This window comes from Oratosquilla oratoria, chromosome 12 (assembly GCF_046742065.1).
Source record: "Oratosquilla oratoria isolate Oo_2021 chromosome 12, ASM4674206v1, whole genome shotgun sequence".
NCBI lineage: Eukaryota > Metazoa > Arthropoda > Malacostraca > Stomatopoda > Squillidae > Oratosquilla > Oratosquilla oratoria.
Genome location: NC_134788.1, coordinates 35,885,323 through 35,912,174, shown reverse-complemented (window position 1 = coordinate 35,912,174; position 26,852 = coordinate 35,885,323). Strand labels below are relative to the sequence as shown.

General features: G+C 42.6%; 2 protein-coding genes across 2 annotated transcripts in view; both read right to left on the bottom strand.

Annotated features, from left to right (window-relative positions):
- Nucleotides 1–26,852, bottom strand: part of LOC143031392 (uncharacterized) — an 83,237-nt gene that overhangs the window by 37,198 nt on the left and 19,187 nt on the right. The gene's annotated exons all lie outside the window — the stretch shown is intronic.
- Vang (Strabismus domain-containing protein Vang) overlaps nt 1,166–26,852 on the bottom strand; it is a 30,673-nt gene continuing 4,986 nt past the window's right edge. The window contains exons 4-10 of the mRNA XM_076195148.1: nt 24,735–24,884; nt 19,687–19,810; nt 18,477–18,625; nt 15,132–15,315; nt 14,844–15,015; nt 10,956–11,167; nt 1,166–9,569 (exon numbers count right to left, since the gene is read on the bottom strand). Coding sequence (XP_076051263.1) covers nt 9,351–9,569; nt 10,956–11,167; nt 14,844–15,015; nt 15,132–15,315; nt 18,477–18,625; nt 19,687–19,810; nt 24,735–24,884 — 1,210 coding nt within the window. The 3' untranslated portion in view covers nt 1,166–9,350. The remainder of the gene's footprint in view (nt 9,570–10,955; nt 11,168–14,843; nt 15,016–15,131; nt 15,316–18,476; nt 18,626–19,686; nt 19,811–24,734; nt 24,885–26,852) is intronic.

Below are 26,852 nucleotides of genomic sequence, written 5' to 3'. Positions count from 1 at the left end.
ACCTCCCAGCTACACTCCCAAGTTCACAGTTACCCTTTCCTTTCATTTTAGTTTCACTCAAAGCCAGCACATCCATCTTTCTTCTCACAAACATACTGCCTATCTCTTCCCTTTTACTCTCATCTGTACCACATCCACGCACATTAAAAGACCCAAACTTTAGGTTACTGGTTGGAAAGCTAGACCCTCTTATGCCTTTACTTTTTTTTTTAGGAATGTCCCCTTTGGGACTACAGGTAGCAGGACTCCTAATCCCATCCCCCGTCCCGTTTTTTTGTCGCCTCTTACGACTCAAGTGGAAAGACTTGGTAGCATTCTCTTCCCCCACCACAGGGTAGGCGAAAAAAGGAAATGATTATTCAGATAAATGGTACAGGACAGTAACAAGGGGTTGGGGGACAGCATAACGGAGGGATAGTCGTATTATAAAAGTGTCATCATTTCTCTATGAACAGAGTTTTTCCCTATCACAGACAAAATGATGGGTGGCTCTGGTCCGTTGGGGCGCCCCATATAGACCTTAAAGTATCAACTGCTTGCTACTCAGCCACAAATAAATAATAATAAATGGAAATCAAGCAAATAATAGACAAATAATAAACAAATAATCAAATTATGTACATGTAAAGTCACCTAGCGGGTTTGCGCTAATAATAATTACCGCCAAAATGGATTTATGTCTCCTGTGCACATGCGTGATAAGCAGTATTATTTCTGCTTTGGTAGCGATTACACATCTGTATCATACTGAAAAATTATATACATATATAAAATGTTGCTGTGGACGTGTGCTGAATTTCATTTACCACCACAAACACCAGCGGCGGCGCCAGGAATTTTTAGTAGGGTAGGCTTAGGGGAGGCTGAGCAAATTTTTTGGGGGACTAATAGTAATATGATAATAGAAAATATATTATCCTCATTTCAGAATGGGAGGGGGTTAATGGTTGGGCTAGCACTGATGGCTGACAAATCTTTAGCCCTGGCAATTAAAAATTCCACTTAATAAAATTATTTCAATTATCGTTTTAAATTTTCAATTTGCTCATTTCAGTTGGGGGGGGGGGCTAATGGGGGGGGCTGGCCACTTTTTTCACAGGATTTTAAGTACGCGTCCACCGAGGCAGTCCCCAGTTGACGGAAGGTACGGATTGAATAAGAGACACGATTTCTTTGCATTTATTAAATAATGACAGACAGCTCAACTTATTCTGAACCGAGCAGATGAGAATAATACTGTAAAAAAACATACACGCAAATCACGACACCAACACAACCTATTCCGACCCAGAGGACGGACACAACCCAGACGAAACGGACCAAAATTAACCCACGACTCCCACGGGCTGTGGACGAATGTCGTCTGCCCGGTGGCCAGTAGTCTCGGGGACGTTGACGGGGATGTTACTTCTCTCGTCGTATTTCGTCTTCTGACCTTCCGTCGCCGTCTTCTCTAACATGATCTGAGTGCTCGCAACCTCCGCTCACCCGTGGCTCACTCTGTGCCACAGCGGCAACTCTGCGACGACACTACGTGTTCCTGGCTCGGCTCAAGTCCGACACGGCGCACTTAATCACTCGTAAACTCTCCGTGGTCCTTCTTGCCACGACCTACTTGCTCTTCAATCCGTCTCACATCTACGGTAATGTCCTGCTGGGAGAGAGGGCCCAGCTGTCGTATTAGAGTGCGATGCAGCACGAGCGGCGGCTTCCTCTGCATCGTTTTAATCCACTCGTATGCCCTGTGCTGAATAAAATCATCCGCCATTCGCCAGAATAACGTATCCATGGCATCGTCACCGTAGCAACAAGGTCAGTGTACGTCGCCACAACAACGAGGTTATACGAGCTGGCATCACGGTTGCACCTTAAAAAAGTCATAAGGTACGACTGAATATTCCTTTGGCCAAAACGGTCCTTTCAACGGACGTCTACGTCATCTTAAAAGCCGAGAGACCCGGCTGAGCACGCCCACAAACTACGGTCCTTGTCGCCACCTCCCCTACCAGATGCATTCGCACAAACGCACGGCTATATTGCACGCAACCCTTCGGTATCCAACACCTTAACGGCAGTCCCACGGTCGTCCGCCCTCTAACCCCATCGATCCGACTTGTACCTCGACGCTACGTCGTCGTCCACGGGCGAAAAAATAATTGTACTACGAATCGGTTGAAGCGAAGACCCGAAACGGCATCTCCGTGTGTCACTTCGTCAGACTGCTCCGACCAGATGATATGTATCTGCCTAGTTGTCGCGGGAACCAACGACGGGTGTGGTGTCTCACAAGACGGACAGCAGGGAAGAGTCGTCTCTCTGCTGACCCCCAGCCTGGCCTCGAACCCCGTGTCGTTCGTACTCGGTGTCTCGACTGGGCCCGAGACACTCGTCTACCCCGACCGTACCAACACCTCTGTTCGCATGAGGAGACCTGATGACGTTCCTTTTCTCCGAGCGAATCGAATCGATTCATGAAGAATTAACACGATTCATGTTGATTCGCCACACTAGTTTCCATGCAACCGTTTATTAGACCAGCCGGATAGAGTCATGCCAATTCACCTGGTACTGTAAACGGTTATGTTTCAATTAGTGTGGCGAATCAAGGCGATTCATGAATCGTGTCAATTCTTTATGAATCAATTCGATTCGATTGGTGTAAATGCAGCCTAATACAGTACAGATAACAATCTCAAGTTCCTTCTTAGAGTGACCTACAGAAAGGCCCGAGGACCGCTGCCGGACCCTGCGGGGCTGCGGATTTCCAGCCAGGGAAACTTGGAGCAAGAATTATTGCACGTCACGGATAAAGAAGTCTTAATATTCTGCATCCATCTAACACTTTGTCACAATTTCTTTAAGCATCTTTTATGATCTCTTTTTCCTAACAGCAATTCTTCCAATGAAATCCTTATTTTCTGTTTCTTTTAATATCTTTTATGATTGCTTTTCCTAACAGCGATTCTTCCAATAAAATCCTTATTGTTCCATTTCTTTTAAGATCTTTTATGATCGATTTTCCTGACAGCAATTCTTCCGATTAAATCCTCATTTTTTGTTTAACATCTTTTAAGATATTTTCTTAACAGAGATTCTTCCGATTAAGTCCTTATTTTTTGTTTAACATCTTTTATGATCTCTTTCCCTAATGCAGTGATTCTTCCAATTAAATCCTTATTTTCCATTTTGTTTAACATCTTTTATGACCTCTTTCCCTAATACAGCGATTCTTCTGATTAAATCCTTATTTTCTGTTTCACATCTTTTATGATCTCTTTCCCTAATGCAGCAATTCTTCCAATTAAATCCTTATGTTTTGTCCATCTGTATGGTTTTAAAATCAAAACACACAAAAAAAAAAAAAAAAAAAAAATTCATATACATTAATTAGAATTTGGTGATATTTTCTAATAGTATATTCACTACTTTATCCATTTTTTTCCCCCCCTGGCCAACACAGAAACAACCCCATGCTAACACGACCAAGGTCCACACTTTGGTATCTCTTCCTTAACGGATCCACGTGTCCCAGAATCCGCTCTCGGCTCCTACGGGTCTCTGGTCCTCAAAATTCAAGGCACGGAAAACCCATAACTGAAGCAATGGCATACGAATTCGTCCTTCATTCGTCCCCGCTGGGTCTTGTTTATAACGAGAAAGATAACGAGATTTTGCTCTTCTCCGTGCACCCAGTGACAAACCGGTTTTAATCACGATTTGCGTAACACAGACCCAAATTCAAATCCGACGATGTGCACTAGGAATGCCTCATGCTGAGAATTGATGCGTCTACTCGCTTCTCTATCATCCTGGCGCTATCAGACCACATCCAAATCCTACTAACCTGGCGCTCTGCACGCACAGGGCAGACGTGACAGCCTCAATTACCGACCGTAAGTGCCTCCTGGCACTAATTCCCCACATCCTCTTTGTGGTGCTCGATCTAAACCAGTGTTGTCCAAATATTTTTGCCTATCGTACCCTTCATTATGTTTTCCTACTGTTACGTAACCCCCCACCCTCCCACCGTGGTTGAACAAACTCTGTATATTAATTACGAAAAGACCACATTGTAGGAGTGTTGGTCACGTATCCATCGATCTACGTTGCGTATCCCCCAGGGGATATTCGGACCCCAGTTTGGACAACACTGCTCTAACCGAAACCTGACAAGGCCCTTCGGAAGCCCACGATATACAAGACCTGCCCTCGTCCATGAGCTGACGACTCACAACTAAACATGTTCGTCCACAGGTCAGAAGTTACTGTGTGAGCGTGACTGGAAGAGTTTTCTCTGGGAGGAGGATTTCAACCCGTAAACAAACTCACAGGGCTCGTACCTGGCAGCAACGTTCCCTCTAATCTGTTCGCACATAAAGAAAAAATTTGCTTACACAAGGTTTTCGAATTTTATTAAAATCCTTTCAATAAAAAAGTTCTACTCAAACATAAACTTATAAATTCTCTAAAAATATGGTAACTTGTCAACCAAAAAAAACAATAATTGCTTCTTTTTTTCACTCTTCTAACTGTAGCGCTTCTATTGCAAAAGAAATTACTTTGCCGCCATGGGTGTGTATGTATTTTTCAGAGAAGGCAAATTTGCACACAAGCAAATTTCTGCACACTCTCTCGGCAAAAAACTAGAGGGAACATTGCCCGTCTGCCAGGTTAGTCGTCCTTGACATCTTTTTCGTATACGTACGATGCGTGCGAGTTGCATGGACAGGGGACTCCAACCCCTAAACGACCTCACAGAGCTCGTACCTGGCAGCCACGTTATGTCACTAAGCCGAGGTAGCACCCGAGACGTCAGCCTCGTTGTCAAATTTGTACGTGTGTGGGCGAGATGTCTGCTTGTGTTTCTCATATCCCAATTTAGTAAGTAGGACTTCTGTTCCTCTCATGATTCTATAGATGGTCAACAAGTCTTCTCTTTCTCTTCTTTCTTCCAGGGTCAGTAACTCTAGTTCTGACAGTCTCTTTTCATATATGTGTGTGTGTGTGTGTGTGTGTGTGTGTATTTACCTAGTTATATTATACAGGAAGGGGAGCTATGCTCGTGGTGTCCCGCCTTTGTATCTAGCAAGATCAAGTTTGTTCTTAAATTCCTGTAATGTTTCTTCATCCAATTTGTTCCATACATCTTTCACTCTGTGTGGGAAGCTGTTCTTTTTCAGGTCTCTTCTGTAGTGTGCGTGCGTGCGTGTGTGTGTGTGTGTGTGTGTGTGTATTCACCTTGGTCATCTTGGTCTTTGGATCACATGCTGGACTCGTGATCGACAGCTATTTCCCTCCCGGAAGAGAGCTCAGAGCTTGTATGACCAATCTATGGGTAATGCTGTGACCTTACACACACACACACACCCCCAACTCCCGCCCACGAGATTTGGAGTAACGACTCGAAGCGCAGCGATACTGAAATTATTCCAGCCCTGGGCAGGATTAGAACCCGGACCACCATAGTGACAGTCGGGGACTCTACCAACAGTGCCACCAAGTCGTATATATGTGTATGTGTGTGTGTGTGTGTGTGTGTATTCACCTCGGATCTGCTGCAGTCTCTGTCGAGACAGCCAGACACCCTACGGCAGTGAGCTCAGAGCTCATTATTTGCCAATCTCTGGGTAGGTCTGAGACCACTCACACACCACACACCGGGACAGCAAGGTCACAACTCCTTGACTAACGTCCCGTACCTACTCACTGCTAGGTGAGGGGTTACACGTGAAAGGAGACAAACCCAACTTATTTCCGCCCGGCCGGGGAATCGAACCCCGGTTCTCTGGCTTGTGAGGCCAGTGCTTTACCAATCCGCCACCGAGCCGTGTGTGTGTGTGTGTGTGTGTGTGCACATGTGTGTGTGTGTGTGTGTATGTGTGCACATGTGTGTGTGTGTGCATGTGTATTTACTTAAAATTGTAGTATACACTCATTAGGTCCTGTCTCCTACTCTCTAATTTTGTGCAGCATTATCCATCTGGACAGATGAAGATAAGAGGGTGGTACATAAACACACAAGTCGGAGCTGAGTTTATTCCTCTAACATTTCGGCTTTACACCTTCTTCGGAGAACAACAAAGCCCAGGAGAGCTTGAGTAAGAGAGACTACAAGACGTATCAACAGGAGAAGGTTTCTACTGGACTAGGAGATGCCCTCCAGACAATATGATCTTGTAATCCCACATACATTGTAGTCTCTCTGTAGAAGGTGTGAAGCCTTAACGTTAAAGCAGTGGTTCTCAAACTATGAGTCGCGAGATCAATTTTGATGGGTTGTGAGATCAATTGTGATGGGTCGCGAGTTCAGTTGTGATGGGTCATGAGATCAATTTTGATTGGTCACGAGTTCAACTGTGATGGGTCGAGATCAATTGTGATTGGTCACGAGTTCAATTGCAATGGGTCGCGAGATCAATTTTGATTGATCGCGAGTTCAATTGCGATGGGTCGCGAGTTCAATTGTGATGGGTCGCGAGATCAATTTTGATGGGTCGCGAGATCAATTGTGATGGGTCGCAAGATCAAATTTGATGGGTTGCAAGATCAATTTTGATGGGTCGCGAGATCAATTGTGATGGGTTGCAAGATCAATTTTGATGGGTTGCGATATCAATTTTTATGGGTCGCGAGATCAATTTTGATGGGTTGCGAGATCAATTGTGATGGGTCGCGAGATCAATTTTGATGGGTCGCGAGATCAATTGTGATGGGTCGCGAGATCAAATTTGATGGGTTGCAAGATCAAATTTGATGGGTCACAAAATCAACTGTGATGGGTCCCAAGATAAATTTTGATGGGTTGCAAGATCAATTTTGATGGGTCGCGAGATCAATTTTGATGGGTTGCGAGATCAATTTTGATGGGTCGCTCACGAAAAAGTTTGAGAACCACTGCATTAGAGAAATAAACCCGTCTCTGACTTGTGCATTTTTTACTGCCCTCCTATCGTGCGATCATGTATGGCAAAGAGGTTCAAAGAGGGTGCAAGGAGCACCTTGGAGCAGGACCTCAAGTTCTCGAGTCACCACGAGACCTTAAGAACCTCGACCACCCTACGCTAAAGCAATTCTCATTGTGACCCGTCTCTCGGGGTTTTCTTCTCAAGCACGTATTTAAGACCTATACATCTCTATGTTAATATTCGGGATCACAGCCCCGCCCGCTCCAATGAACGGACGCCACGGTTGCTGCCAAGGAAATTCTTTGCCAGACGGACTGACGGATGAAGAGAGGATTCCCGGCGAGTTGTCTCCTCACCGAATCTCTCTCTCTAGTTCTCTCGGTGCCCCGGTTTATTTGTCTATTTACAAAAACGCTTTTGTGTCTTTAACAACAACGCGACGATCTTTCGAGATTCTCTCCTGGGTGAAGGTGAGGAACGGATGCCAAAAGGTCGACAGTACGGTTTCCCAACCAAGACATCTTGTACGCTATTTTTTTTTTGTGGCAAAATTATACAAATTCAATACAATAACCATGATGATGTTAACATGTATACAAATAGATTAGTGGGGTCACAGTTGTATCATGAGGATTACATTAGGGTCGCCTGAAAGAAAGATTGGGAAACACTGGTCGGCAGCTCTTACTGCGACTGTTGCTGCTGTCCTATGCACTGTGACTGTAGGGTCAGACAACAACTACTGCGCAGATCTGGGAAGCCACGCAAGACAATGCAAGACTCCCACGCTTCTGATCTGTGAGCAACAGGCAAAGACGATCAGAATCAAATTTCAAGACGATTTAACTGTCAACTGAATCTATGCCCTTAGACGGTATTACAAAGGAGGAGCATGCCAACAGGAGACCTTTTGGTCCATATCTAGGGTGGATGCAAAAAAATAATAATTATAAACAAATAATTCAATAAATAAAATTAATAATATAAATAATAAAATAAATCTATACATGGGTAAAATTAGATAATAAACAAACAGGTAAAAAGTAAATAATAATAAATTGACATAAATAATAATGATCCAATTAATAATAAACAAACAAAAAATAATAAACAGACAAAAAATAACAAACAAATAAACAAATAATACCAAATAAATGGCAGGCATTACAGCATCTCGCTTAGGTGTTTATCTAAACGAATCTTAAAGCTTCAACCTGAACTACATTGCACTGCCAAAACTACACTGCACTGTATACAACACCAGATAAAAATTTCGAAAGATCGTCACGGTGACAAAGCGGGTATTTCACGATGAAAATGGCCACCAAGTGACCACTTGGCCCCTGAACTGCTGGCATGGGGGGGGGGGGGTAAATTACGTAAAGCACACGATAGGAAAGAATTGGCACGAAGGAAAAGAAAAAATCTAAGAAAATAAAATATTTGAGATACAGCAGATACAAATGTGAAAAAATACAAAGACTATTTGGGATAACAAAAAACGAGGAGAATTTTTTTGAATAAAATGAGCAAAATCAATATTTGGAAGAGCGAGGAAAAACAAAAAACAACAACACAACCAAACGCAGCTAAACATTAACCTAATCGGTACAGCTGCAAACGTCTGAGACCAGAACCAGCTGACCAGTGAGTATTATCGATGTGCAACGTCACTTGTTCCTCGTCTTGTTTCGATACGTTTCTCTCACTAAGAAGAGATTCTAGTTTCGTCAATTTGTACACCGTTCCCCGTAAAGCAAAGTGGCTGGGCATCTGGGAGGACGTATCCTACCCATTCTCGTCACGCAATTCGTCCCCTTCCACTCAATCCATGTGAAAAAAGAAATAACAATGATAAATAATAATAATAATAATAATATATATATATATACAAATACACAGAGCTGGGCATATTCCTCGGTGTGTTGCGCTTTAGTTTGGTCGTGGTTAGCGCTCCCAAACTATCAAAGCTTAAGAGACGGGAGGTTCATACAGAAATAAAAGTCCGGTAGGTCATATAATATACCAAAGAAAAATGTTCATAGGCCACATACTATACCAGCACCTATATTGCTGTAATAGTTTGGGAGTGCTAACCGCAGCCAAACTAAAGCGGAATGTACAGAGGAACGAGTCCAGCTCTGTGTATAATATATATATATATATAATTAAAAATAATGACAATAATAAATAAAGTACGTACAAAGTGCTACCAATCGCTCCCTACAGCATTGCTACAATTCCCAGCCACCGTCTGTTTCATCCTCCGTGGGGGCAGAAGAAAGTGCGTCCGGACCGCTCCCTGGATCAGTACCCGCGGCCTGGCCGTGACGACTACCTCGTTATTATTAAATAAATAAATAAAAAAGCTTCTTGTGCTATAAACCATTTTACCGCCTCTACGGCTGTGCCCGGACTGCTCGCCACCACTCCCCCACCCCGTCTTCATACACTCGTTTCCGAATTCAGCCGCAAAACGAACTTATTGCTCTTTGGATGAATGATTTCTTCCGAGATGGAGAAGTGCGGCAGGGTGGTGACGGAGCAGAGGAGCGAGAGGTCGCTCTGCCGAAGCTGAAAGACGGTGCCGGAGGTGATGGGTCGAGAGAGGAGCTGCTCGCACACCAGACCCCACGACTGGATCTCTCGGTTCTCCTTATCGTTCTGAAATGATGATTGAATGTTGAACTACTGGTAAAACATACCTAAAAAAAAAAATATATATATATATATATATAAAGGAAACTATATCAATGATCCTTAAGTTTCGAGCCTTCTTGCATCTTTACGCAACATAATAAACCTGATATTCAGTCACATTTTCTATTTCCATAAATCAGAAATCTACAAGTTCGTCTAAGATGCGATCGCCACACTGAAGATGCAGGAAATCTTATATTGTTCGACAATCTTGAATAAAACAACATACAGACTGACCTGGTAGCTGCGACCGGTTCCTGGGATCCGTGGGTCTCGACCAAGAGAGAGGAGAGAACCCGTAAAGGATGTGATGCCGGCTCATTGATCCGAAGAGTTACGGCCCACTATTCTAAATGCTCGGCACGTACATGACCAGGGCTGGGTGCGTTACTGCCGGACAGGGCACGTTACCAAAAAATCTGAGGTGCATTTCCATCAGTGCGTTACCGATTTCAATTCCCTCAGAGCGGTCCGTGTTACTGCGTATGTGTATGTGTATATACACACATGCAGTATGTATACACAGATTTTATTGATAATGCAATACCTGTCTGGCAGTAACGCACTACCTGTCTGGTGGTAACACACTACCTGTCTGGCAGTAATGCACTACCTGTCTGATGGTAACGCACTACCTGTCTGGCGGTAATGCACTACCTGTCTGGCGGTAATGCACTACCTGTCTGGCGGTAACGCACTACCTGTCTGGCGGTAATGCCCTACCTGTCCAACAGTAACACACTACCTGTCCGGCGGTAACACACTACCTGTCCAGCAGTAATGCACTACCTTTCTGGTGGTAACACACTACCTGTCCAGCAGTAACGCACTACCTGTCCGATGGTAACACACTACCTTTCTGGCAGTAACACACCACCTGACCGGCGGTAACGCACTACCTGTCCAATGGTAACGCACTACCTGTCCAATGGTAACACACTACCTGTCCAGTGGTAACGCACTACCTGTCCAATGGTAACGCACTACCTGTCCGGCGGTAACACACTACCTGTCCAGTGGTAAAGCACTACCTGTCCAGCAGTAATGCACTACCTGTCTGATAGTAACGCACTACCTCTGGTGGTAACACACTACCTGTCTGGTGGTAATACATTACCTGTCCGGCAGTAACACACTACCTGTCCGGTGGTAACACACTACCTGTCCAGTGGTAACGCACTACCTGTCTGGCGGTAATGCACTACCTGTCCGGCAGTAATGCATTACCTGTCCAGCAGTAATGTACTACCTGTCCGGCGGTAATGCACTACCTGTCCAGTGGTAATGCACTACCTGTCTGGCAGTAACACACCCAGCTCCACATGTGACCCCCCCCCTGCCCCATCTCACCTGCAGTACGGGTCCCGCCACCAAGTAGCGCTCCAGGAAGGCCCGCGGAGAGACGTCATGCGCCAAGCAGGTGGCCAAGTGCGCCAAGATGGAGTCCATGGTATGCCGAGGCTGCTGCCGCGTGATGCGCAGATACTTCTGCAGGGCCCGCGCCAGAGACGGGAAGATGGCTTGGGCTGCCTCGCTGGGGTCCATGGGCATTCCCGGGCCCGCTGTGGGTGAGGGGAGAAATCGTCAACGAAGGGGAGAGTGAGGTTGCTAATCGGCTTCCTGACGAACGGTTACATGGAAGATACGTCAAGTACCCTGGCAGGAGCCTCATCAATGAAGGGGAGAGTGAGGTTGCTAATTGGCTTCCTGACGAACAGTTACATGGGAGATACATCAAGTACCCTGGCAGGAGCCTCGTCAATGAAGGGGAGAGTGAGGTTGCTAATTGGCTTCCTGACGAACAGTTACATGGGAGATACATCAAGTACCCTGGCAGGAGCCTCGTCAATGAAGGGGAGAGTGAAGTTGCTAATTGGCTTCCTGACGAACAGTTACATGGAGGATACATCAAGTACCCTGGCAGGAGCCTCGTCAACGATGGGGAGAGTGAGGTTGCTAATTGGCTTCCTGACGAACGGTTACATGGGAGATGCATCAAGTACCCTGTCAGGAGCCTCGTCAATGAAGGGGAGAGTGAGGTTGCTAATTGGCTTCCTGATGAACGGTTACATGGGAGATACATCAAGTACCCTGTCAGGAGCTGAGAGAGAAGGAAAGGGACTGTGGACTACTTAGGACAGACCACCCACACATGCGGGATCGGCACTTGTAGGAGGGGAAAAGATGTCCGTATGAAAACAAAAAGATTGTTGTGTATCCAGGGGGTGCCAAGATAGGAGGGAGGGAGGAGGGTGGAGGGGAGTGGAATATATGGGAAATGAAATGGGTGGGAGTGATTTCTATGTCTTTTTCTTTATGGCTACCCCTCGTGTAAGGGGGAAAAAGCCTTTGGTATATGTATGTATGTATATGTATGAAAGAGGGCTTCTGGCACCGTCCAGCATGAAAGGGAACTCACTGAAGTCCTCTGTATGTTCTTTACAAAGGAGTACATACAACCAAGGGCTTTCCCCCCCCTTACAAGGGAGGTAGCCAAAAAACATAATACATATACCAAAGGCTTTTTTTCCCCTTACAAGGGAGGTAGTCAAAAAGAAAAAGGCATAAAAACCACTCCCACCCATTCCATCCCTAAATACACTCCACTCCCCTCCACCCTCTACACCAGTGATTCTTAACCTGGGGGGAGTGCCCCCCTAGGGAGGCGTAAGTAATTTTCAGGGGGGGCGCGCGAGGCTCAGGAGAAAAATAGAAATTTGACCAGTTACATGTTATTTTCTTGAGAAGAAATGGGTCAGTAATGTAGAGGTAAGTTTATGAGGTAATGCAGAAGTATTGTCGTCACTAACTTTATTTTCAAAAGTCTCCCAGCCATACAAGTTTTCCAATGTATTAACCCCCCTCCCTGCAAGGGGGTCTATAGATGCAAGGGGGGCGTGGAGGAAAAGAACAGTTCCTAGAGGGGGCGTGGTAGTAAAAAGGTTAAGAACCACTGCTCTACATCCTCCCTCTTATCTTGGCACCTGAAAACAAAGGCATAAAATCCACTCACACCTATTCCATCTCCCACATACTCCACTCCCATTCACCACCCCTCCCTCCCTCCCTCCCTCTTTATTAGCTCCTCCTGGATAACGGATCATCCCTGCATAAGATAGATAAATGACAATGGGCCATGAGATGGCATGTTCTGGGCATTTATGGCATTTATGGAGTAAATCCTTTTCGTACAAAAGTGGCAGCTGCGGACAAGCCTACCGAAATAAACACCACAAGTGAGGACGGAGTAGTATGACATTTCGCTTGTTATTACAGATTTTTCCAAGTATGTAGTCGTAATACACAGGACTGAGATAAAATAAGAAGAACTGGGGGAGGGGGGTCACTGAATATTCATAAAGTTGAAGGCGGTGGGGCAAATGTCCGGGAACAGGAGATGTTAAGGATATGTCAATTTATTATTATTTACTATTTACCTATTTGTTTATTATTTAACTATACCTATGTATTTATTTCTGTATTTTATTTATTATTTATATTATAGTTTTTATTTATTCATTTATTCATTATCATGATTATTTTATCTATTATTTACCTGTATTCATTTCTGTATTCTATTTATTATTTACATTATTATAGTTTTTATATATTTATGTATTTATTATCATGATTTTTTTTTCACATCAGACCTAGATATGGACCAAAAGGTCTCCTGTCGGCATGCTCCACCTTTATAATCCTTTGTAAGAAGGAACAATTGGCTGGGCCAAGGACGCAAGCCCACAACCGAAGAACAAAAGGAAGAAGACTTACACTCTCTGGAAAGACGCAGAGTGCGGGGTGATCTAATAGAGGTGTTCAAGTGGATCAAAGGCTTTAACAAGGGTGATGCAAACAAGGTCACCATATTAAAACAACAGGGCAGGACTCGCAGTAATGGATTTAGACTGGACAAATTTAGATTTAACCCCTTCCATACGGTGCCGCACACGTAGGCGTCATGGGGAGCGAGTGTATTCGCGAGGCTGCCATATCGGCGTCTTGATTATATTTATTGTAGTCGCCCCTCCATAATGACATTCTTTCTAATTCTTTTGTAATCGCATTTTCTATGGTTATCAAAATTCACGGGTGAAGAGAGAACGATCGATATAAGCGGTGACTATATTTTATGATGCGAGTATTATTACGACACGTCGTACGGCTGGCATTGGCTGCTGCCACCGAGATCTAAGTCCATGACGCCTACGTGTGCGGCACCGTATGGAAGGGGTTAAGAAGGAAATAGGCAAGAATTGGTTTACTAATAGGGTGGTCCACGAATGGAATAGACTTGGTAGCCATGTAGTAGTGAGTGCTGGAACTATCGGTCGTTTTAAGAAACGATTAGACAACTTTATGGATGGATGGGGATGACAGGTGGTGATGGACATGGAACTGCCTAGTGTAGGCTTTATGGTCTCTTGCAGTTTCCTTCATTCTTATGTTCTTACATAAAATAAGAAGGACGGGCAAATGTCTACTCAGGGGCAACTAGGGACGGCTTAGAATTTTGTTCAACTGCGTACGTTCTCGGCGTTTGTTTCAATCGAGCCTTTTTACGACTTTACGATCTTATACGTATCATCAGGGCCCCCGACACAGGTAAGTGCCGCCCCGGGGCAAGACGAAAAGTGCCCCCCCCACCACACCACCACTACCTTCCACTTCTGATGGTCACTAGCACGATTCACATGTAACAATCATCCACAAAGCAACTTTTATAAACACAACTCATGATAAATAAATTCTGCATTAAAAGTACATTAGGGGGAATTTGATTTTCCTTCTTTTCACCAAAAGTGCCCCCCCCCTCCAAAACGTGCCACCCTGGGGCATTGCCCCCCTACCCCATCCCCCGCCCCTCCCCTTGTCAGGCCCTGCATATCATGTATAGGAATACCTCACTATACAACAGAGTTGTGTTCCCAGGTTGGTCACAATGCGAAAATTCGTTAAGGGTTTTACGTGTACGTAAATAATAGGGGGGGTTGTTGTGTTTATGGACCCTGTCAATCAACCCTCTTCCCCCTCAATTATTTTTGCCTCCTCATGGGGGCTTTCACATATATGCACCCAACATTTGTTTTAACCTACTTTATAGCACTCGGTCGTATAGTGACATATTCCCGTATCGACATTCACACTGTCTTCTTTCCTGACCTCCCTTTCGGAAAAACTGATGACGTAGTACCACTTCCTGGACGGAGGAACCCAACCACCACCACCGACCCTCACCTGGTTCTTCATGAAGCCGCTTGATGTGCGTGAAGGCCTCCTCTGCCGCCGTCAGAAGGCGTGCCCGCCGCTTCTTCACCCGTCGCTCATACTCGTGCTCTTCGTAAAAGCGCTCGTTGTGGGAGGAGTCCCGCCGGCGCGCGCTGGCAGTCAGTACCGCCCGTGTATGGCCCTGCAGAAAAATAGATCGACATGGAACTTTATGAATCCCACACTTTTTCTTCTTCATATCCAGTGTTTTTTCGGCAGCAATTCAGAAATATCTATTCCTAGAGAAAGTACACTCACCTCTCCCCCGTCCCCGTTGGCGTCCACATCGTAGTACTTGAACGAGGCGTTGCTGGCGTGCTTGCGTCGCGACGAGGCAGGTGGCCGGTCCAGGTACGGGTTGTAGATGGGGAAGTCGCGGTAGTACTTTTCCAGAACCCACGCTGCTGCACGCTGTACGCTCAACTGCCCCACATTGTACCACCTGCGGAGAGACGACGGCAGTGATACAACTCGCCTGGTGTAAGTAAACACGCACCTAGGCTGGGTGTTCCCATCATGGAATCAACCTCCTCCTGTCGGCAGTGTTTATGGTCGTAACTCCGCCAAACGGTAAACTTATTCCATTGGCACAGGATCCCATCACCACCCCCCACCCCCATCACCCTCCCTACCATACACATACATGCATATATGTACCAAAGGCCTTCTTTCCCCTTACAAGGGAGGTAGCCAAAAAAACAAAGGCATAAAAACCACTCCCATTCCATTTCATCCCTAATACACTCCCCTCCCCTCCCTCTTATCTTGGCACCTCCTGGATGACAATGGGTCATCCCTGCACCTTGTCCACTGCCCTGGGTCAGAGGCAGTGTCACAAGACAGCACATCCACAGCAAGGCTGCTTCATTAAATCGGTGACCCCTTCCCCTCTTCATCCCCTCATGCTGATAAGGAGAAGAAGAAGGGGTGAAATCCCTTCTTGCTGTGTATTACCTAGTTGTATTTTACAGGAGAAGAGCTATGCTCGTAGTGACCCACAGTTGTATCTTTCTGCATCCAGTTTGTTTGTTTGTGTGTGTGTGTGTGTGTGTGTGTGTGTGTGTGTGTGTGTGTGTGTGTGTGTGTGTGTGTGTGTTTACCTTGTATTTTGCAGAAAAGCTATGCTCATAGTGACCCACAGTTGTATCTTTCTGCATCCAGTTCTTTCTTAAAATCATGTATAGTTTTAGCATTCAGTTTTCTCTTTCAATTTATTCCATGTATCTATTACTCTGAGTGGAAAGCTGTTCTTTTTCAGACCTCTTCTGTAGGATAACTGTCCTTCTCAAGTTTCTTCTCATGTCCTCTTGTGTTTCTTCTCTCCCATTTATGTAGATCATCCCTGTCAAGGATTTCTATCCCTTTCATAAATCTGTAGATAGTTATCAAATTGCCTTTTTCTCTTCCTTGTTCCAGTGTTAGTAAGCTTAGTTTGCCCAATCTTTGTTCATATGTCATCTTTGTCATTGCTCTTTGAATTGTTTCTAGTTTCTTTATTTTTTTGTACTGGGTGTCCACAGTGATGCTGCATATTCTAATTTTGGTCTTACCAATGTAACTAGTATCCTCTTTACAATTTCCTCATCCACGTCGTCAAAGGCCACTTTCATTGATCTTATTAAGTTGTAGGTTTCTCCAACTATTTCGTTTACATGTTTGTCTGGTGTCATGTCATGTGAGATTATTACTCCTAGGTCTCTGAGTTTACTTTTGTAACTTCTTTTGTTCCAATTTTGTATTGACCGGACATTCTAGTTTTTCTTTTTCCAAATTCCATTATACTGCATTTTTTAATGTCGAAATTCACTTCATTCCTTTTACTCCAATTCCAGACTTTGTCCAGATCTCCCTGAAAAGATTTACAGTCTTCTTCATTACTCACTCTCTTCAATAGTTTTGCATCATCTGCAAAGAAGTATATATAGCATTCAATTCTTTCATCCATGTCGATTATATAAATAGCAAACATTATCAGAGCCAACACGGAGCCTTGGGGGACTCCACTTATCATGTTTACCCAATTTGAGTTCTTTTCTCAAAGTACCACTCTCATTTTTCTTCCGTTCAAGAAGTCTTTCATCCATTCCAATAATTTTCCTTGTATTTCACCTATTGTTTCAATTTTTCTTAGTGGCTTTTTGCATGATACTTTGTCAAAAGCCTTTTGAGAGTCCAGGAAGGCACAGTCTGCCCAGCCATCTCTTTCTTGTATTATGTCTAGCAATCTTGAGTAAAAGCATATTAAGTTTGTAGTACATGATCTTCCACTTCTATATCCAAATTGGTTGGGGTTTAGTATTTTGTTCTCTTCCAAGTGTTTAGTCCATTTATTTTTTATAACTCTTTCGAATATTTTTGCAACTGTGTTTGTAAGCGATACCAGTCTATCGTTTGTTGGATTTTCTTTATCTCCTCCCTTGTATATTGGTACAACATTTACATTTTTTCAGTCCTATGGTACTTTTCCTTCTTTGAGTGAGAAGTCAATTATCTTGTGTATTTTGTCTGTGAGTTCATCTATGCATTCTTTTAATATCCAGTTCGCTATTCCGTCTGGCCCATGTGACTTTCTGACATCGAGTTTCCTTATTTGGTCCCTTATTTCTTTGTGTCACCGTTATTTCTTTCATTTTAGGGGATCCTTCCTGGTGACTACCATCCCACAATTGTGGGCTTTCAATTGTAAAAACAGACTTAAAGTGTCTGGTCGTTACTTCGGTCATTTCTACATCTTCTGTGTATTCTTGATTTCCTTCATGCAGTTTCACTATTTTATGTTTGTCTTTTAGTTTATCATTTACATATCTGTAAAATAGTTTAGGTTGATCTTTGCATTTTGCTATTATATCTTTTTCATAGTTTCTTTTTTCCTTTCTGCATATGTCTACGTATTTATTTCTCAGTTTGATGTATGTTTGCCATTTAGTCACTTTTTTTGTCTCTTTTTTCCATCTTTTCCAAGATTTGTCTATTCTATCTTTAGCATCACTACACTTTTTATTATACCAACACTTTATGTATACCCTTTTCTGTTTCTGCTTAGGCACATGTTTATCTGTACCCTCCTTATATATTTCTTTAAAAATTTTCCATTTTTCTACTATCTTTGATTCATCATTTGCAAAATTTTCACAACTAGCATTTTGAATTTTTTTTCTTCTAAGTTTTACAAAGTCAGTTTTTTTGTACACTAATCCTCCTTCTCTATGTTTCTCATTCCTTCTCACAACATTTTGTTCCTTAAGCTCAATCTCTATTAGTATGTGGTCACTCTCTCCAATTGGCATCTTATAGTTTATTTCTTCCGCAATTTCAGGCTCAGAGGTGAAAATCAAGTTTAGTCTCAATGGTTCTTCATTTTGTCTATATCTAGTGTTTTCTCTGACCCATTGAGTCAATGTGTAATCGATGGTCATATCCAGTATGACATTGCCACAGAGTTCCTATTCACCTCCCATTTTGTGTGTGTGTGTGTGTGTGTGTGTGTGTGTGTGTGTGTGTGTGTGTGTGTGTGTGTGTGTGTGTGTGTGTGTGTGTGTGTGTGTGTGTGTGTGTGTGTGTGTGTGTGTGTGTGTGTGTGTGCATTTTTCTTTTAAGTCTCACCTGCTCTCTCCGTCTGGTGATCGCAAGACTCGAATGGAGTATTGCGGAGTGAGGTGCCGCAACTCGAGGAGCACAATGGCCAGATAGTGGATGAAGAGGAGGGCATCCACCAGGCTAAGTGCGAAGTAGACTATGGAGCGGTACCGAACCTGTAATGACAGTAAACACGTGCAGTTATTTTTTTAAATATATATATCTATATCTATATATATATATATATATATATATATATATATATATATATATATATATATATATATATGTAAAAGAAGGGAGCAGGATCTTGGTAATACATGTGAAGTTAAAAACGACAGCATTGTCGTAGTTATTCAGCTTTTCCTTGTATTCTTGATTTTCCTGATTAGAGTTTTGCCATTAACCGGGTGAATTGGAAATAGATCACTGTATTCTTCCATATCTTTCCATTATTTGAGAAACATTGAGCTCAACTAATGAAAAACAAATGGAAGAATACAATGATCTAGTTCCAATTCACCTGGTTTGTCAAATCTCTAATCAGGAAAATCAAGAATACAAGGAAAAGCTGAAAAACTGCGACAATGCTGTCGTTTTTAACTCCAAAGATATCACAAAACACACATAAACTATTTTTGCAGAAACCACCAGGAAATTGAAAAAACGGATACCAAACATTTTCATCTACATTTACAGAGGTACAGAAAAGCAATACAGAAAGAAACAATATATACATGAGAAGACGGAGGACATTCGGAAAGGTCCCATGTTACAAATTTATCACACAATCTTGTCAATAATAAAACTGTCCAGTTTAAATAAACCCAAACTCAAGTTCATATTATTTCCAAAATTTCTTTTCATGTAAAAAGATTAAAAAATATTTCTTTCTACAATATCATTACAAGAAGTAATTACTTTTGAATTTCCCCAGTCAATATTATGTACATAATCCCTTTGGTGGACAAATAATCCCCTTGACATTTACCCCATTCTAATACTATATTTATGTTGATTTATTCTTTTATTCTGTTATTCTTTTATTTATTCTTTGTCTGTTTGGCCTATGTATATATGGGAAACTGATATGTTATAACACATTTGTAAATGTACACTTTAACCCCACTATCGGAGAAATAATATCAGGACAGGAAAACTGTATATTTCAACTACTAAAGGTAGTCCTCTTCAGCTGAAGTCGGGGGTAACGCCCACAGAAGAATAACGGCCTCACCTGCTCGCGGTCCTCCATGACACGCACAACGTAGAAGAGCCAGTAGGAGAAGGTGAAGACGAACAGGAGCATGGTGACCAGCGCTCGGAAGATGAAGATCCGGGGCATGGTGGCTTTGGGTTGCCTGTGGGAGGTTTACGACAACATCTATAAATACCGAGATGCAGAAACTTACGAGTTTTTAAGACTTCTAATTATAATGGTGACAACGAGTTGGTTTTACGTAATGAAACTTCCCCAATCAGGAGATTAGGTCAGTGCCCCTTACTTTACTAAACCATCATGCCTTTGGTCCAACTCGCTGGAGGTAGGGTTCGAATTGGCGTCGCCTCGACCTCTGCCGTAAGTGGCGGCAGAGTGGATATACCATCCCAATACTATTTCTTCAACCCAATCTCCCAACTCCCTTTCCATCTCCGTTCACCTCCTCATTTCTCACTCTATCCAGCCCAGTAACCCCTACCATACTTCTCAGACATTTCATCTCAGATTCAAACTCCTCCTCTCTTATTTGCATACAGTGCTGTCGGCACAATCACTCCTTCATACAGTCTCATCTTAGCATCCATTCCCAAATGTCTATTCCTCATTACACTTTTTAACCACTTCCATACGGTGACGCCTACGTAGGCAGCATGAGGAGCAAGTGGGTACTCGATGATGCCGACGTCACTATCTTGATTATATTTATTGTAGTCATACCTATGTAATTTCCATTCTCTCTAAACTGGCTTCATCAATTTTCTATGGTTATCAAAATACACGGGTGAAAGAGAACGAACAATTGAGCACTGACTTTATTTTTTTTAATGTGATTATTATGACGCAACATTGCACGTCGGGCAGCTAATGCTGCCAGATGTGCGATGTGCCCCGGAGTGAAGAGGTTAATCCCCCCCAAAGCGTTTACTTTCTTTTCTCAATCTACAATTTACCTCCACCTCCACTCCTCCCTTTCCCGCCACATAAGAAATAAATATTTGGGAATGAATACAAAGAGGAAATAAGAGGATTGATTGCACCTCTGACATGTTATGGAGAGATATCAAAACAAGGGAGGCAGAGGAGGAGTCGCAATGGTTTTGGAAAAAACAAGTCCTCAAGAAATATAAGGACCCACAAACTGATATAAAGTGAGAAAGGGTGATGCAAACAAGGTCATCATATTAAGACAACAGGGCAGGACTCACAGTAATGGATTTAAACTGGATAAATTCAGATTTAACCCATTAAACTCCGATGACAAGATGTCTTGTCATTTGGTCAAATAAAACAAAAAATCATAAAACACCAAAATGTTTGATCAAACACCAGAAAAAAATATGACGTCTGTCCTCGCAGGAAGCGAGGACAGACGTCATATTTTTTTCTGGTGTTTGATCAAACATTTTGGTGTTTTATGATTTTTTGTTTTATTTGACCAAATGACAAGACATCTTGTCATCGGAGTTTAATGGGTTAAGAAGGAAATAGGCAAGAATTGGTTAACTAACAAGGTGGTAAACGAATGTAATAGACTTAGTAACCATGTACTAGTGGTTGTTTTAAAAGACGGTTACACAACTTTATGGATGGATGGGGATGACAGATGGTGATGGACATGGAGCTGCCTAGTGGAGGCCTTATGATCTCTTGCAGTCTCCTTCATTCCTATGTTCATATATTCTTAGGTTGGAACTGCCTAGTGTAGGCCTTATGGTCTCTTGCAGTCTCCTTCATTCTTATGTTCTTATATTCTTAGGTTGGAACTACCTAGTGGAGGCCTTATGGTCTCTTGCAGTCTCCTTCATTCTTATGTTCTTGAGAAATTTGGAAGGGTGTGGTCAGATAGGGCAGAGAGACAGAGAGATTTCAAAACAGAGAGGAGTCTGAATGGTTTTGAAATAGAGAGAAAAAGAGAAAGAAACAAAGAGAGAGAGAGAGCACGAGATATGGAAAAAAAAAAATATATATATATATATATATATATATATATATATGCATAAGTAACCACTGGAAAGGTAAACTAATGAAGCAGAGCGCTTTCATATAATAACATCTTCAGTGCTGATACAAAGGAATTATAAAATGAAGAAACAAGGTACAGAATATATGACTGAGTGAGACATAGCTAAAAGGGAATTCTGAGAGGCAGTGGAAGAAATACTGTACCAGGATGGTATCAAACGTCATGTGTATTTTTTCCACTACCCCTCCAAATTCCCTCTTCACCATGTTTCAGTCATATATTCTGTACTTTATTTCTTCATTTTTATAATTCCTTCTTTGTATCAGCACTGAAGATGTAATTATACGAAAGTGCTCTGCTTCGTTAGTTTGCTTTTCCTAATAGTTACTTACGCATTTGTGAACACACATTCCAGTGTTTTTATTGCATAATATATATATATATATATATATATATATATATATATATATATAGAGAGAGAGAGAGAGAGAGAGAGAGAGACATACAGAGATATATACATATATATGCTGGTACAATGTGACAAGTTGATGAAGGTGGAAAAAGAAGTCACAGGTCTGGTTCAGAGTCCGGACATTATATCCGGGGACCATTGCCCCTTTGAAATATTCATGTTGGGCTGATATTCAATGATAGTAGATTCTACCATTTTTCTCCTGAACTCACATCTGGATTTATAAATAAGCTCAGCTTTGTCCCAATCTAAACAATGTTTAAATTGCTTAACATGTTGGAACACAGCTGAGCTCTCTTGTCCATATTTAATGGAACGTTTATGTTCAATCGTCCTAGTATTCAAATCCCTTAGTTTACATCGGACAGACTGGAAGGGATTTGAATACTAGGATGATTGAACATAAACGTTCCATTAAATATGGACAAGAGAGCTCAGCTGTGTTCCAACATGTTAAGCAATTTAAACATTGTTTAGATTGGGACAAAGCTGAGCTTATTTATAAATCCAGATGTGAGTTCAGGAGAAAAATTGTAGAATCTACTATCATTGAATATCAGCCCAACATGAATATTTCAAAGGGGCAATGGTCCCCGGATATAATGTCCGGACTCTTCATCACCAACCTATTGAAAACTTATTTGCCTCCTGACCTCACATACGGAGTGAGCCGAGGGTAGAGACCTCTTCCCATGTTCCCCTTTCTTTTGATAAGGGTGCTATTTAAGCAGCACGCTCTCTCTTAATTGTATCTACTGAAGAGGATTGCAGTTTGCAATCGAAATATATAGATTCCCCGTTTCCAGTCTTTTCTACTCCAACAGTGGTTTCTACGTGATATATATATATATGGTTTCTACATGATATATATATATATGGTTTCTACATGATATATATATATATGGTTTCTACATGATATATATATATGGTTTCTACATGATATATATATATATATATATATATATATATATATATATATATATATATATATATATATATATATATATATATCAACTTTTATCCCACAGTTGAAAGTTCTTCTTTTCAGACTAGTGGGATAAAAGTTTATTCTAATGTGCTACAACATTACTGTGAAATACATATATATTATGAGAGTAGTAGAGCTTGTGTCAGGATTAGAAATGGAGAGAGTGAGTGGTTCGAGGTAAAGGTGGGACTTCGTCAGGGATGCGTTATGTCACCCTGGCTGTTCAACTTATACATGGATGGGGTGGTGCAAGAGGTGAATGCAAGGGTAGGTCAGGGATTGGAGATGGTAAAGTAAAATGGAGAAAAGTGGGAGGTGAGCCTGCTGTTGTTTGTGGACGACACTGCGCTTGTGGCAGGATCGGAGGAGGGACTGAGGAAGCTGGTGACAGAGTTTGGGAGAGTGTGTGATAGAAGAAAGCTGAAGATAAATGTGGGTAAAAGTAAGGTGATGAGATGTACAAGGGGTGAAAGTGGCAGTAATCTGGAAGTGAGCATTAAGGGAGAGCAACTGGAGGAAGTGGATAGTTTTAGATATCTGGGTGCAAATGTGGCAGGAAAGGGTGGAGTGAAGGTGGAGGTAGAATGTAGATTGAGAGAAGCGAGTAAATGCCTTGGTTTAAAAAGTGTAATGAGGAATAGGAATCTGGGAATGGATGCTAAGAGGAGACTGTATGAAGGAGTGATTGTGCCAACAGCACTGTATGGAGCAGAAACATGGAACAGAGAGAGGAAGAGAGAAGGAACTTGAATGTGTTTGAGATGAGGTGTCTGAGAAGTATGATGGGGGTTACTAGGCTAGATAGAGTGAGAAATGAGGAGGTGAGGAGGAGAACAGGGGTGGAAAGGGAGTTGGGAGATAGGGTGGATGAAAGAGTATTAGGATGGTTTGGACACATGGAAAGAATGAGTGAAGAAAGACTAGTAAAGGAGGTATGGAAGGCAGATGTGGAGGGAGTGAACATGACGGGGCATCCTAGGATCAGATGGATGGATGGGGTGAAGGGGGCTTTGGGGAAGAGGGGAATGTCGGTTGAGGAAGGATGGGAGAGGACAGAAGACAGGGGTGAATGGAGAATGGTTGTATATGGAAAATGTTGTGATGCATGAGGTGGATTGGACGGGGGAATGGGGGTGAAGTAGTGTGTGTGAGCAAAACTTTTTGACGCAGCCCGAAGGGATTTCTCCCCGTCCTCTCCTTTATATGGGGGGACGGAGAGGGGGGTGTCGCCGATTTGGTGAAGCAGCCTTGCTGTGGATGTGCTGTGTCCTGCGACACTGCTTCTGACCCAGGGCAGTGGACAGGGTGCAGGGATGACCCGTCATCTAGGAGGTGCTAAGATGGGAGGGAGGGTGGAGGGGTGTGGAGTGTTTTCGGGGATAAAATGGGTGGGAATGTTTTTGTGCCTTGTCCTTTTTGGCTACCCCCCTGGTAAAGGGGGAAAAAAGCCTTGGTATATGTATGTATGTATGTATATATATATTATATATATATATATATATATATAGGTATCCCGTGCATTGTTCGTGCACCTGGATGCCCTCCACAGCAAGCGATCAAGAAGGGCCCAAAGGATCTGCAATCACTTGCTAAGTACAAAAGTGTAACAAGACAATCAAGAGCCACCATGGGCTAATTACCTGAAGAAGAGGGCCCAGGACCCCAGTAGCAGGATGAGGAGCTTGAAGGAGAAGCTGATGAGCAGCCCGTCGCACTCAGAGTCGCAGCGCAGCTGCTCGGACTTTAGCTGTATCAAGTTGAGCCTCGGAATGAGCACCATCGCGATGGGACTGAAACAGAGAATGGATTTTATATGTGCCCAAGGCCGTCTCCCTTTCACAAGGGGCTACCAGGGTGTAAGTACGAGCCCACGACAAAAAATGAAGGAATTACAGTAAACCAGTATTTCGTAATCATTTCAGTACAACTCAAATTCTCGTGAGCAGCATCAGCTGCCATATGTACAATGCATCACACTACTTGCATTATAAAATATAGTCACTACTGTATTACTCATTCTTTTTTACTCTGCGTAATAATGAACACAGAAAACGTGATCAAACCAGTTCACAGAATTCAGGGATAATTTGTGTATGACTACAAAAAAATATATAAAATCAAGATGCCAATGCCGGCAACCTCATGTACCCATTTGTGCCAACGCAGAGGCACGAGTGGGTACACAAGGGTGCCAGTGTCGGCATCTTGATTTTATATATATTTCTTTTTGTAGTTGTCCATGAGTTACCAGCGGATTCTGTGAATTGGTTTGATCACGTTTTCTGTGTTCATTATTACGCAGAGTAAAAGAGAATGAGTAATACGTCAGTGACTTTATATGGAAGCTCACTGGCTGAGCGGGTTAGGGCGTCGTAACTTGCAGTGAAGGTCGAGGGGATGGCAGTTTGAATCCTGCCACCGGCGAAGTTGAACCAAGGGCATGGTTCATTAAATTCCACGCTACAGAACCCTCTGTGAGGGGCACTGTCCTAGCCTTCCGATAGGGAGGAGTTTGTGACGTTAAACCATATCACTTTATAATGCAAGTAGTGCGATGCATCGTACATATGGCACCCGATGCTGCACGCAAGAGTTTGACTCGTACTGAAGTGGTTAATTGCTTATGTATCCAAAGCCTTCTCCTCCTGAGGGCTGCGGGTTTTCTCTCGGAGAAACCAGGAGTGATGGACGGGGCAACTAACGATCACACCACAAGACCCACTCGCCTACAGCCCCCCCCCCCATCTCAGCACCTCAGGTATCCCGTGCATTGTTCGTGCACCTGGATGCCCTCCACAGCAAGCGATCAAGAAGGGCCCAAAGGATCTGCAATCACTTGCTAAATACAAAGAATGAGAATCTGACAAGAACTATTGGCCTCAAACTGTCAGGAAATAGATTTAATTTGGAAGTGGGTAGAAACAACTTTGTCAACCGTGTAGTTAATGAATGGAATAAACTTCCTGCAGAGGCAGTGCAATGGAGTTTAGTTTGAAGCTTTAACATTTGTTTAGATAAACACCTATGCAAGATGCTGTAATGCCCGCCATTTGTTTCATATTATTTACATAATGCCTGCGATTTATTTTATATTATTTGCTTATTTGTTATTATTTGTCTGTTTGTTTATTATTATTTAGCTGTCCATTATTACTATTTACCTGTTTGTTTATTATCTAACTTTACCTATTTATTTGATTTATTATTATTTATATTATTATTTTTCAAGAAAGTAGCAATGGATGACAAGACTGACGAGTTTAAACACCATGTGAGGACGGAGCCTTTACTTGCAGGGCTGTGGAGTTGCAGTCGGAGTCGGAAGCAATTATGGTGTCACTGGAGTCGGAGTCGGTAAAAATATACCGACTCTGACTCTAGTCAAATTTACACTTTATAAGGCCTTTGTTTAGTCTGTAGAGTTATGCAGTGCACACTCCTTATAAGTAGATTATATTATGCCAAATGTCTTACATTATAGAATTTTTTTTTTACTGAATTTTCTTCAATATTCTTTCAAAAATTTTGTCTCTACTTTAGTTATAAAGTATTAATGAAGAGGTCAAACAGGAAAGCCACACTATAACATATATCTTTATTATTTGATATAAACCAGTTATAATGATTTAAGTCTACTCAAGATTGGATCATATGTGTGTTGTATAGGCTTTATAAAATATGTAGGCCATAATCAGTTAATTACATGAAGAGGAGTCGGAGTCGGAGACGGTGGTGCCAAAAATAGAGGAGTCAGAGTA